We start from the raw sequence: 14,418 nt of genomic DNA, 5'->3' as shown, positions 1-14,418 counted from the left end.
TATTTTTCTAGGTGATATTAGGAAATTAATACTCCCTATTGGACATTGATTTTGATTTGTGATCAATAGAGAAGGGACAGAAACCCCGATAAACTCGTCCACCCTTACGTATTTTCTTTTATTCTTTTCAAAGTTAGGTTGGGAGTAAATCTAAAATATCAGGTATTTTCGTAATTTTTTTTTCCATAATATAGCACACGTAGAGATATGCATTTGTATACACACATTTCTATACATATCTATTTACAAAATTTAGTATAAGTAAATATGTGTAACTTATAAGTAGTGGTGGTGGCAATGCCGATGCAGTGGTGATGGTTTGGTGAAACATCCAAGAATGAGGTTTGATGCTGCCGGCAGTGTCGGCATCGTGACGGTGAAACGCCCAATACGTGAAGGGTAGTTCGGGGTTATGAAATTCTTTTGAAGGACAAAAGTAGTTCTGTTTCACCAATCATAATTTAAAAGCACTCACAAAACTACTAAGAATTTGAAAAAAGTTGGATTTGAGTTAAAAAAGAAGAAATTGTTGATTCATAATCACTTTATTTTATGGATAAATTACATTAGCATTTCCTAAATTAGATTTAAGGGATAATTACATTTTCTTCCCTCCAAAATTTGTTAAATTATATATAGAACAGTGATTCAAAAAGATTATATTTAATATTTTTTATGTTTGCTTACATCTAACAAATAAGTTTTACCGTTAGTCAAAATTTTACCGAATTTACTGATATTCACAAAAAAAAATAAAAATTGTGTTTACTCTCGGTAGATATAATATTGATTTATTGCAAGTCAAATAATTTTTTTTATGACCTGATTACTCTTATATATCTTTATACATTCATGTATGTAAGGAGGTATATTTTCACTATTATAAGGGTAGTTTACTAAAACAATAGTTGTTTGACATGCAATAAGTCAATAGTAAGTTAATCGAGGATAAATATCAATTTTTATTCAGTTTTGGTATTTTGTTAATATCAACAAATTCAATGAATTTTAACTAACGAATAAACATATTTGTTAGACGGATGCAAACTTCAGGAGTACTTTATCTAATATTTCAAATTAAAGGGGGTTTACGTGTAATTATATCAAACTTTTGGAAAGTGAAGTGTAACTATCCCTAGATTTAATTACACAAGTACTTTTTTGTTTTGATCAAAATTGTAATTATACCCTTATAGGGTGCCAATGTAATTTTTCTTGTTTGCATAAATTTTTGCCTCTCAGTGGGTGTTATTATAAATTACATTTCATGAAGTATACTTGTAACTTTTACGAAAGATATAAAATATTTGTATAATTAAATTTAGTTTTAAGGGATGTCGATGTTATTTATCCTTATTCTATTTCAAGATAAATTACAGCTACATCTTTTAAAGTTTGATATCATTACGAATACTCCCTATGATAAAGTCCGATCTCCAAAGGTCGTAGGTCGTTCAACCCTTAAAATTAGAAAACAATTGGGGTACCCAGAATTTAAAAATCAGGTTAGGTTCGAGTAGGGGATCCTAGCCCAAACTACCAAATCAGGTACCTAATCTTTAAAATAACAAAATTATGTAGAATATGTTTAAAAGTGGAGTCTTTCACTAGGTTTTATTTTTCCTACTCCCACCTCCTCCAAATCTTCGTCTTTCTCCTTCTCATTCCTTCAAATCTTCTTCTTCTTACCTCTCAAAACAAATCCATCTTCAAATTTTCTTTTATTTTCCTCTTCTGCCACAATTGATATTTGTTAAAACCCTAAAATTTCACAAGAACAAGGTGAATTAAAGTTACCAAACTCACAAGGGTTGTATTTAATGTTTGATTATCTTATGTTTTTAGTTTTATTTAGTTTATTTCACATTTAAATTTTTATTTAGTTGATTGATGCATAGTTGTCAAAGGCGCATAGCGTGTCACGGCGCAAAGGTGCCTTGGAGCTGACACATGATGTGGCACATACTTTTTTAAAGCATGGCTTATTTTACATAAATAAATTACATATTCATACGTCAATGTCTTTTAACATCAATATTACAAAAAAAAATTAAATATAAGCACTAAAAATTATATTGACCATTATACCATAAAAGAAATTGGTATGATAGAAATATGTAAAACAACTAGTCAAGGATTTTTCTTTAACCTTCTTTAAAAAAAATTGTTAAGAGCTGGCTTGATCAAGAAAAACCTCATTTAGAAACTAGGTGAAGCCCAGTCTTTCGCCCAACTACTCGAAATTTTGGGTACCTGACCCTAACTATCCGAATCCGCACTACCCAACCCGATACCCACCCCTAATTATCTGAACCCCCATTACCCGACCCGACAACCAACCCTACTTCGGGTATTTTGGGTAAGATACCCAAATTTCAGGTAGCTATTTAAGCTATCCAACTCCTAACCGAACTTTTTGAGGTACTCGATAGGTATACAATTAAATCGGGCATTTATTTATTTTTTATTTTTTTAATTTATTCCAAACAATAAGTAACGTAACATCTCTTATTTTTCTTTTATTTATTTTATTGCTTTTAATCTATTAAAATTTTAGTTTTAGATTTATAAATTATGAATATTTCAATATACTATTTTAATCATTTAGTTGTAGGTAACAAAGAGAAGTAAAAACTAACAAACTTAACTTTCAATTACTAAACTAAACAATGTAATGTGAAAATAAAACAAAGAAAACTAAAAACATAAGAAAATCAAACTTTAAACACTAACCTTTGAGTTGATAACTTTATTTTATCTTTTTTTTATGACATCTTAGGTTTTATATAAATACAAATTGTGAAGAAGAGGAAAATAAAAGAAGATTTGAAAAGGGATTTTTGAAGGGAAGAAGAAGATTCGAAGGAATGAGGAGAAGTGGAAGATTGGGAGGCGATGAAAGTAGAAAAAACTATCCTAGTTAAAGACTTAAAGTTTAAACATATGTTACTTAATTTTTCTTTTAAGGATTAGGTATGCGATCGGGTAGGAACCCCCTACTTGAACCGACCCGATACCTAAAAATTTTAAATAACTCTAAAAGTTTAACCTGCAAACAGATTGGGTTAGGGCCCAAAATATCCGACCCTCACCCTCACTCCGTAAGTGCTTCTACCCCTGTTATGGGCAGTTATATGTTATCTCTTGGCATGCATTAGTTTGCCTATTGTCAACCAAACTGGTGTCCCTTTGAACAATAATTATTTTTGTTTGTTCAATTTATATGACTAACATAAATGGAACGTATCAAATCATATTAAGGATATGTTTGTCATGCTCGACTAAAATTATTTTGTGTTAAAGGTTTTTCCTTCTGTTGCTGGTTGTAAACTTTGAATTGGCAGAAACACCATTGCAGTTCGTCAACTTGGTCTGCCTTAAAGTACTACAAAGCTTCTTTCATGTGAAGTTGTGAACTAACTATTAGGAGATGCAAAATCATTCTGGGGTGTCAAACACTAAGGACGTTTTTTGAAAACTTTATGTTGTGGGCCAGATCACAAACCAATTCTAGCAATCGAGATTTGATTTACATCACAAATTGGTTTGTGTTTCATCCTCTGTAGTTTGTTTGTTTGTTTTTTTTTTTTTAAATAGTTATGTCAGAAGAAGTACATATGTACCTATTTCCTTGGGTATTAAGGAATATTGCTTTCCAAACTGTTTGATATGTACCTCACTTATCCTATTATGGTATTCTTTCTTACCAGATCTTTCCTTTGTGGTGAATCTGCCGACTTATTTATTTATGTTGCCTGGGAGAATATTTGTGTATCATATGATTGACAAAGTGGCATAACAATTGCGGTCAATGAGGATGGTCGCACTCTAAATGAAAGTGTCCCTTAGGTTTACTCAGGAAAGCATTGTTCTAGCACAAAGTAATTTATCCTTTAAATGACAGGACTAAATTTATATTTTTTCCACCATAAACCTTACCACCCTGATCTAGGCTCCCCCAAAATGGAGCAACACAAAAAAAAAAAAAAAAAATATTTATGAATGTTATCAACCCAGGTGAGAAAAAAAGGGTAAATCCAAACAATCTTTGTGATATTGTAAATAAGTAAAATTATCTCATATGAAAAAACAAAATAGCAATATACCTTTCTGTATTTTTAAAAATTCAATAATTTACCCTCTTCGTTTTTCAAAATAAAGTAATTTACCTCCTTAGATTGAGAGGTCACTACAAGAAAACAGGGTATCAGAGACCAAAATTTAGAGACAGAACAATACAGTAGGGTAAATTGATATTATTTTTTCGTAAAGAAATAATTTGCTCATTTATAATATATAGAAAGGTAAATTGCATTAAACCCTGAAAAAAAAGATAGATATGAAATGATATATATATATAATATATTATAAATAAAGTAAAAGAAGACCTAAATAGAGCAGAACACATATAGTTCTATCCCAACGCGGAGATTACTGTTCATATGAGCTAATAAAGCTAGTTCTGCTCCTTTTCACCCCACTCCTGTCTGCTCAATCCCAATGTGAACTCCAAGCTCGGGATTTTGTAATTTTCAGGATCGGACACCGTGCAGCTCTTTGAATGTGAAATTTCACTTTCCTGCAATTTGTCGCAAGGTATGAGCTAGGCTGAAGGAAGATGCATGCACATATTTGATCCAGCAATGCTTCACAAAATTTGACTAGATACTGACTAGTTTAGGCACCCAAAGGTGCATTTAAGCGTTTATAAGGAAAAATTGTATTTTTCGCCTCATAAGTTAAAACTAAGGCAAAATACGAATGCAAGTCATGAGGCCGTTAATTTTTTTAGCTTGGATCGAAAATTGATACATGATGTGCTATGCATAATTTGCCGTCAAATTTTTATGAAAGTTGAAATGAGGATTCAATGTGAGAATCTTTTAAACTAGCGACTAATTTTAAATTTTTTCATAAACTATGGGACTAGAAATATACTGACCCTAACTTATGAGACGACAAAATGCAATGTTTATGCATTTATGACAATGCTTAATATATATTGAGATTCTACGAGTGAAAAGAATATGAAGATCAAAACAAAAAAAAATTCAATTATCGTGGACAATATTACTATTTTTAAGGACACTATCTAGGCTTAAATATATTTTTGATCTTGTAATTTTGGTACTTTGATATTTTTATTTTTTATCTTTTTAGGGTTGTAAATTAATCCTGTAATTTTTTGATATTTTGCGATTTTGGTCTTTTCGGTACTGAATTTTACAAAAATTACCGTAATAAATAATGTGCCTCTTGTGATTTTGATATTTTTATCCTTTTTTCTTTCTAAGGGTTGCAAAGAGTCCTGTAGTTTTTTGACATTTCACAATTTTGGTCTTTTCTGTAACAAATTTTACAAAAATTATCGGAATAAATCACGTGTCACGTCATTTTTTAATAATTCTTAGTCCATATTGATAAAAGCGAACCAATCAGAATTACAAAAGCCCCAAGTCAAATGAACCACGTGAGACGCATGTGATTTATTGCGATAATTTTTGCAAAATTCGACACCGAAATGACCAAAATCGCGAAAGTAAAAAAGTTACAGGACTACTTTGCATTTCTAAAAAGATAAAGAATAAAAGTATCACAATGTCAAAATTATAGAACCAAAAATATATTTAAATCATACATATATATATATATACACACACACACAATAACATTAAGGTTGAGGGGTATAAATAATGTTGTGTTTCCAAAATAATGAATTGAAGTGGATTGATCACTGCACAAACTAAATAAATAAAAAGGGAGATCGATCTGTACCTGTATCAGGCGACCCGAATTGGAGGGTGATGGAAAGGACGATGATCTTACGAGTCCATGCGATTCACCAGCAGCATTTGTTTGTGACCAACCTTCTCGGCTACTGAAAACAAACATAATTAACAGAATTCATTAATGCTCATCAGGACAACACAACAATTCAAACTATTCTGGGAAATTTTTAATTCAAATTGAATTTTTTATACCTGAACTGATTATGGCTGCAAGTGTAATGCAATTTTCATGTGATTTGTGTATATTTTAAAAAAAGTAATACTGACCAATTATATAACAAATGTATCAGAACTAATTTGTGATGTTTTACATTTCTTGTAATAACTAATAGGAGATTGTATATCAAGTCAATAAGAAAAGTAACCACAATTCACAGAACCACCAGAAACACCATTCCTGAAATGGGGATATATATATATATACATCTGCTAAATAAAGAAAAAATTACAATTTTAGTCATGTAATTTAGAGGGGTACTTTTAGTCTTATACGAATTAATTTTTGTAATTTAGTCATATAACTTTATAAATTTGACAAGTTTAGTTCTTTTATGGTCAAATGGCAATTTACTTGCAATTTTAGTCCTACAAATTATAAATTCACGCAGGACCAAACATACCAACTCTCTACGTTATAGAATTGAAAATGCCAAACCCCCTTAAGATACAAGACTGAAATTGCAATTTAGTTGGGTCATGTGCGAGTCACATGCTAATTTTCGACCAAATTGACTGGAGAAGGATAAAAAGTCACATTTTCTTCTAAGAAAAACTTACAATTTTAGTTCTATAAGTATAATGGGTGACAATTTTAGTTTTGTACAAATTCATTTTAGCAATTTTATCCTGTTATTCTAAAATTTCACACATCGAAGACAAAAAATGGTTGGAATTTGCTAAATTGAAATAGCCAGAAAAGTACATGTGACTAGCTTACTTAAGGGCAATTTTTTCAGCCATTCGAGCAAATACCAGTCATTTTTGACCCGAATGACGGAAAGTTTTGAAATTATGGGACAAAATTATCAGAATGAATTCATACAAAACTAAAAGCAACATTACCCATATTTATAAAACTAAATTACAATCTCCATATCTTCTAGTACATAGTATTGCATCTCAAATATCTCATGAACTATTATTATTAACTTGGATCTTTTATTAATGTATTAAACATGATACAGATTGCAATATTATTTTGTAATAAACATCTATAACTCTTACATTAACCCTCGTACAATCAAACAAACAATGCATGAACTCCCTTGCACAAGAATGTTGTCCAATTAGGGCTTAAAGGTAATTTTCATCCCTTAACTTTAGGCCATTTTTATTTTAGTCTTCTAAGTTATTAGGGTTTTATTTTGGTTCCGTAAAACTGAAAAAATCTTAATTTTGGTACAAATTTGGTCGGAAAGTTGAGTCACTAGCCGGAAAAATTCACATGCCAGGCATGTAACTTTTTAAATTGGGGCTTGCATTGTGATTGGCTGAAAATAAAAGGCTTAAAGGCAATTTTTGTCTCCTAACTTCAGGTCATTCTCGTTTTAGTCCCCTAACTTTAGGTCATGTCTTCACCACATCATCTTTTTCAGCCAATCACAATGCAAACTCAATTTAAAAAGTCACATGCTTGGCATCTGACTTTTTCTGACGAGTGACTCAACTTTTCGATCAAATTTGTACCAAAATTGAGATTTTTTCAGTTTTACGGGACTAAAATGAAACTCTAGTAACTTAGGGAACTAAAAAGAGAATGACCTAAAATTATGGGACGAAAATTACCTTTAATCCGTCCAAAGAATGTCCTATATCAGAATAACTAAATAAAATATCAAGAACAGACAAAACTTGTAGCACTTTAAGAAAACAAGAGCACTGAAGTCAAGATACTGATCATGTTCTAGTCCAATATATATATGGGTGTGAAGAGAATAAGAACAAAGGTTTGAAGAATTGAATACTTTATGAACAGTGTTAAAGAAACAATTCCAATTAGGACAAAGTAAAAAAGCGCAGCAGTACTGCTTTATTTTCTTATCTTAATTCAGCCTCTGATTGTATTTTTCTGTCCTTTTTTAAGAATACCAATACCATCAAACTTCAAAAGCTACCAGCCTCCTCAGCTGAAAATCTTCCATGAAATATATATATATATATATCTTAATCTATCTAGTCAAATCTACATACACAAATGTATATATTTTTGTTTTAGCTATATTGTTAAATGATCATTTAATTCAAAAGTTTCGAAAGTATTAAAAAGGAGAATCATTTAATATTTTAATATCTTAATTAACATGTCTCTTCATCAGCAGGTATTTTTTTACTAAATAGGTGAAAACGGCGTTTGAATCCAGGACTTTATCTTGTTTGATTATGTTGAATAAATACCATGTTAAATGATTATTTTATTTAAAAAATTAAAACATTAGAAAGGAGAACATTTTAGCACATGCATATATTATATAGGAAAAATGCAAGCTACCCCGTTGTGATATGAGGTATGTACAATATACCATCTTATAAAAAAAATATCAAATTGTCTTCTCATATTTTTTAAAATAAAGCAATTTATCTCCTTACAAGTATATATTGCCCCCACCTTCCCCCTCACCCTTTCACCTCCCCACCGCTGCACCCTTCACCGTGTTACATGAAATAGTATTTATAATTTTATAATTAAAATTTAAAACAAATAATATAAAAAAGAGTGCGTGTGTTACACGAAATCGTACGAGGAGGTGCATAAATTGTTCTATTTTAAAAAACAGATTGAGGTAATTTATTTTTTCAGAGAGGCTAATTTCTTGAGTTTCAATATATAATTTACTTGAAACCCTATCTATATATATAAATACCTGGAAGAGTTGCTCCACAATGTGGTGGCGGAGGAGGGGTAGTCAGCATCCTGTGGCGAAGATCCATCGGACGGCCCTCTGTGGTCTATGAATAGCTGCAGCCTAGCCCCATCACCACCACTGCCTATTGTGGAGAGGTCATCATCAGCAGATCCATCTGAATGCCCTTTGAGAATCAGTAAAAATAAACAAATAAACCATCAAAATGATTGTATGCAAGCATTGATCTATGCCATTGACCTATTTGGAAGAATGTACAGTTGATTCAATTAATTAATGAAATGGGTTTGTTAAGAGAATTTTTTCTGCAGTTTAAAGGATAAAATGCTGGCAATTAACGGAATTATATATATATATATATACCTGAGGAAGCTGCAGGCTTGTCAGTGGTTTTAACAGTTCGATACATCTGCATTGGGAAGGATATATATACAGACAATTTATGAGAATTAAAAGTCATTGATGATAGCAAAAGAACTACTAGCTAGCAACCATTAATTAAAATTTCAGTCTCCTCCTTTCTATCTCTATGTATGTGTTATGTGTATATGTGATGAACTGGGGATATATTTCTCTCTCTTCCTCTCTCTCTCTCTATATATAGATGCATGTATATGTGTATGTATAGGATGAGTGTGGAGCTCCTACTGAAAGTACAGTAAGACTTTGTTCTGGGCTTCTGAGTAAAATGTCTTGGTTTCATTATTAATCACGAGGTTGATGTCTGATAAGGTAGTAATGAGCTGTATTATTGGGATATCATGACTTCGCCTTTGTCTCTTTTTTATCATTCCTCTCCTTCAATTCTCTCTCTCTCTCTCATCAGACTGTCAGCCCAAGACTTCTCCCCCATTCTTTAATCCACCATTCACTCACTCTGCATTCATCGGCTACTGTGCCGGAGGAATAGACGGAGAGTCTCTCCCCCTCCCCCCAACCCCACACAAAACAACCAGACGTCATAAATTCAGATCTCTCTCTCTTGTTTGAGAGTAAATAATTAAGTGTGATCAATTTGCTCTACCTGTAAATGGCTCTTGACATGAGCAAGAGTGAGATCTTTGACATCCATGAGTTCCAGTACTGACTTTGGAGTAGCCCCTGAAATTGGAGACCAGTCACAAGTAAAACAACTGTGTGTGCAAATCAAACCATAAAGAAAGAATCATACCTGGAAGGGGAAAAACCTAGTTAAGAACAATGGGGGCTAAACACAGATTTTAATTAAGCCAGAAGAAAATGGAGAAAGATCGTATTTTAATTACTTTCATGCCCACCAAGAAGCTCAACTGCATGAACAAACCGGGCGTGAAGGGTGCTCGTCCATCTCATTCTGGGAGCCCTCATGCTGCGCTTTGCCGGCAGCTTCGGAAGAGATCTTGATCTCATAATCCCATGATGAGACGCCTCAAGAGAATGGCCCATACCATACTGATGATGAGTGTGATGATGCTGCAGCTGATACGAGGAGAGCCCATTAAACCTGCCACCACCACCAGCACTACCGCCACTCGGTACCCTGTAAGCTGCCGTCGGGGATGAGGCGTTAGGCCCCGGATTTAAAAATGGTATATGATGATCCAAACTACCGGAATAATACTGATGAGAAGGAGAGGAAAGAGAGGAACATAAAGAAGAAGGAGAAGATAGAGTGGATGACCAAGAGGGGTAGGGCGTTTGGTAGAAGCACATCTTTGGATCCTTGGCATGGTCCACAGGCAGGAAAGGAAACGGCCGATTCGGATAAACTGGAAAACTCTTTATAGGACTCAAGCCATCGGATACATCTAGTAGGGAAACCCCATGATTTATCTGATTCAGTTGGCTGTTGGAGTGGCAGATATGATGATAATAGCTATGTGGCTGCTCTTCTTGATGAGCTCTTCCTCCACCGAAGCTCTGTTGGAGCCGGATTTCGTCGTTCGCTGGATTAGCCAAGGAGAGCTCAATCAAGGAGTTGCAGCTCCTGGGCTTGGCTGAATTCGTAGAACGATGGATGCCCGACGCCACTTCACTCGCCGTGTTGCAGATTGGTGAGGAGGAATTACAGTTGGGTGGACTAATGTGGAGAGAAAGATCGGGTACTGGCTTTGAGGAGGGCTCTATGAAAACCCCATCTAAGGGCATTTTTCTTTCCTCGTGATTTTCTTGATGACTTTTCTCTTTTAGATTTTGTAATCTTGAAACTAAAGTCAAATGTTCAAAAACACACGGACAGGAAAAGGGAACAGAGATTGACAAATCTTCCAAACAAGAGAAGATTTTTGTAGTAAGAGCTTAAACTCCTATGAGGAGTCAGTACAGTAAAATCTTGAAAGAGAGACCTAGGTATTCTATAAAGGCTAAAGATGGATGAATAATAGTGTCTGAGAGAGAAGTGAAGTAAAGCAAAAGAGTGGAAGAGCTCTCTCTCTCTCTCCCCTTTATCTTTTTCACCACCAAATCCAAATTGATGTCAGACAACAGGTACTTGGAGAGAATCCACACACAAACCCTCAGTTTTCTTTGTTGGTTCTTTGAGATTTGTGGAAGGGATTACATTCTCTAACAGAGATTATGGTGTAAAAGTTGTGAAAAGACAATGGACTCGTAACTTCAAAGCTAAAGGATAGAACCCAGAAAGAACGAGCGTTGACGCCCTCTTGAAATTGAGAAAAAAGTGAGCAGAAATCAGAGGAAAAGATGAGGAATCCCAGGAAAGGAGAAGAGGGAGGAGTGTGTGGGTTGAGGGATTTGGTGTCTCGTGTAATTCCTCGAGAGTATATCTCCGAAAATGACACTAGAACCAGGCCTCTCCTTCGCCAGTCAAACACAAGCTAATGAATAATTAATAAAATATTGTAAATTTTCATCCAACAAGCATCTCAAAAAAAAAAAAAAAAAAAAATTACTATTGACTATAATATTAATTAATATCAATAAAAATCGTGTAGAACTATTGACTAAAATATTAATTAGTATCGGTAAAAATCGTGGGGCAATTATTATCAATCATAATTAAATAAAATTGATGTAAAATTAGTTAATACCTATAATAAAAATTAATATTTTAGCCTTTTTTGCAAAAATTACGGTAAACAATAGTTGTGTGATCGTAACCCATAACTATTGACTATGATTATTTATTATAAATCATAATAATTAATCATAATTAAATGTTATATTTTTAACAGTGAAGTATGATGGATGGCACTTTTTGATCCACTTAAAATTCATTTTAGTGATAAATGACAGTAATTTAAATAAAAAAAGGGCAGATTGTGAACTTTTATCGCCAAAAATTTACGAATTCAGCCCACAAACGCAATGCACGAGTTGCTCGACGACTACAAATTTGGGATATTTTTTTGGTCAAATTAATAATTCTAGACAATAAGTGTGTTCTTAATGTACTAATATTTTAAATTATTATCTTTCGTTGTCAATAAATAGACAAAAAATTGCACTTTTCCCCGTAAATAGAACACAGAGAAAAAAGGGGTTAATAAAACAAGAAAGAAATTATTAAAGCATAAAAAGATAGATTGTCACTTTTGCATTATTTCCTTCTTTCCCCGTAGACGACGGGATATAAAATCTTGAAACAGAAAGTAACCCTACACTTATCTGATTCCTTTTCCCCCCGCCCGCTTCGCTCTCTCTCTGTCTTCTTTCTCTCTCCTGCCCGTACAAGGATAGACATACAGACAGAAAAATATACACTCACACGAACACACATCATTTCTTTTTTCTCTGTATGTTTCTTAACTTGAGTTTGCAAGGACATTAAAGAAATCCCACATTCATCTTAAAATGAGCAGACCACTGCTGCATTGTGTTGCAAAATCACATGCTTTTGACTCCCATAAATGTTTTTTTTTTTTTTTCAGTTCCGATATCATATAACTATATCTGGTCAATAATTATTATTAAAATAGAACAATCAACTACTATTGAAGTTGAACAACATCCCCACATGTTGGTGGGTTCAAATTCACGGCCTTAAAGTCATAGAGCCTCAACTTTATCGGCTGAGTTGGACCTTGTTGGCGATATAATTTAAATTACTTCAAGAAAAATGCACTTTTGATTTCGTAAATAATAGATGTGGTTTTTCTTCTTTTTTATTTGAAATTTATATATAGTTGAGGATTACAATAAATAAAACAGCATATTCAGTCCACATATCGCCAAAAATGCGAAATTTACACAATTTCCCCACCTATATTGTGTGAAAGGATAAAATTTAGAGTTTTGAAAATTTTGACAAAAAGGTTCTCAATCTGTGAAAATTGATTAATTTGTAAACTAAATTGCCAAATTATTTCTTCACAAAACCTATAATTGTCAATACGAAATTATATTTATTAAGCATCCACAAGGGCACATATCACAACATGTTATTTTTTGTCCATAAACTCATATTAAAATAAATTAATATTATAATAAACACGCATTAAATGAGACAAATATTTATTACAATAAATTCACGTTTAAATAAGATAAATATTACATGTTTGATAAAACTCAAACTTATTTATGAGATGTAATTTTTAATCATTAAATTAGGACATCATTAGTGCACACACATTATAATATTGAAGGTCATAATTAGCTATATATATATATACGTATTATATTTGATACCTAAGTACACTAATGTAAGAAGATAGGGTACAAAGTAGACCATTGACTTGAGTGAGAGACCTACAAATTATAAGGGTGTGTTTGTTTGCCAGTGCTGCACATGTAATAGATTTAGCATGTGACTATTCCCACATTATCTTCTAAATTCCCCTTTCATACTCCAAAATATTCCCTTCCAATCTTTCAACAACTTTGTCTGGCATCTTAGGTTTTATTATGTCTTCCTCCACATGAAACCCTCATTCAAGTTCATGTTTTGGGCCTTTAGTTTCAAAACCCTAGGCTGAATCGAAGGGTATAATTCTATTATTTTAGTAATGGGGATCCTTAACACTCTTCATACTTAGAACACTACCATATATATATATATGTATATATATATAGTAATTTTTTACTTATATTATAAATTACTACTACTTAAAAATCATGGTAAATCAATTCTATCTACTACGATTCAAGTAAAACTAATTTGAAAATTTACTTTTTCTTTTATCACGGTTAATAATTATTTAACATGATATTATCTATGAAAAAAAATATGTCATTTTTACTTATGGTTAATGTTGTGACTACAAAAGTTATGGTGTTAGTAATAACACATCAATTGATAATTTTAAAGTTGTCACAAAAATATATATTAACTGGATAACAACAGTGTTTATCTCGTCACTAGGTAATTGGGAAAGAGGATGGCAATTTTGATTTTGCAAGTTTAAACATATAGTTGGAAAGCTAAAATTTTAGAGGCCATGTGCCCAACACATGCATTTTTCAAGGCAAAACGGACCAAAATTGACTATTTTTAAAGTTACGGGATTAAATCGTGAAAGTCAATTTACGATTGGATCGAAATGCAGCTTAATTGCATTTATTATATATAATGGGGGTGGAATTAAAACAAGGACCCCATATATAGAGGGTGGCATATACAGTAAAACCTCTATAAATTAATAATCTTGGGACCATGAATTTTTATTAATTTAAAGAGATATTAATTTATCGATAAATTAATATTTTATTAATTAAAAGAGAGACTTTTTAAATTTAACAAATTTAGTACATATGTATTGAAAATAAATGAATTCATATATGTTTCATTGATTATATTCATGCATCAATCAATTCTTTGTAACTAATTAAAT

General features: G+C 32.3%; 1 protein-coding gene across 5 annotated transcripts; it reads right to left on the bottom strand.

Moving 5' to 3' along the window:
* Positions 1–4,332: 4,332 nt before the first annotated feature.
* Positions 4,333–11,437, bottom strand: LOC105178203 (transcription repressor KAN1). Of its 5 annotated transcripts, XM_011101621.3 has the most exons (7): positions 10,311–10,491; positions 9,916–10,176; positions 9,675–9,751; positions 9,014–9,059; positions 8,651–8,816; positions 5,776–5,878; positions 4,333–4,579 (listed from the first exon to the last, which is right to left on the bottom strand). In XM_011101621.3, the coding sequence occupies exons 1-7, from the start codon at positions 10,357–10,359 to the stop codon at positions 4,457–4,459; spliced, it is 825 nt and encodes a 274-aa protein (XP_011099923.1). In that variant the 5' UTR covers positions 10,360–10,491; the 3' UTR covers positions 4,333–4,456. The 5 variants fall into 5 exon arrangements, with proteins under 5 accessions (XP_011099923.1, XP_011099921.1, XP_020554564.1 ...); XM_011101619.3 differs by having other exon boundaries at positions 5,776–5,875; positions 9,916–11,437; XM_020698905.2 differs by having other exon boundaries at positions 9,928–11,437.
* Positions 11,438–14,418: the final 2,981 nt, after the last annotated feature.

This window comes from Sesamum indicum, linkage group LG9, assembly GCF_026168435.1.
Source record: "Sesamum indicum cultivar Baizhima isolate 11 linkage group LG9, ASM2616843v1, whole genome shotgun sequence".
Classification (NCBI taxonomy): Eukaryota; Viridiplantae; Streptophyta; class Magnoliopsida; order Lamiales; family Pedaliaceae; genus Sesamum; species Sesamum indicum.
Note: the sequence above shows the minus strand (reverse complement) of the source record. Positions and strands in the feature narration are given on the sequence as shown.

Bases quoted from the DNA above. Each gene is read 5' to 3' on its own strand.
- LOC105178203 (XM_011101618.3), bottom strand. From the start codon at position 10,777: ATGCCCTTAGATGGGGTTTTCATAGAGCCCTCCTCAAAGCCAGTACCC. The intron at 8,817-9,013 runs GTATATATATAT...TGATTCTCAAAG, and splicing joins CAAGCCTGCAGCTTCCTCAG to GGCATTCAGATGGATCTGCT. The intron at 4,580-5,775 runs GTACAGATCGAT...GACAAATTGCAG, and splicing joins ATTCGGGTCGCCTGATACAG to GAAAGTGAAATTTCACATTC.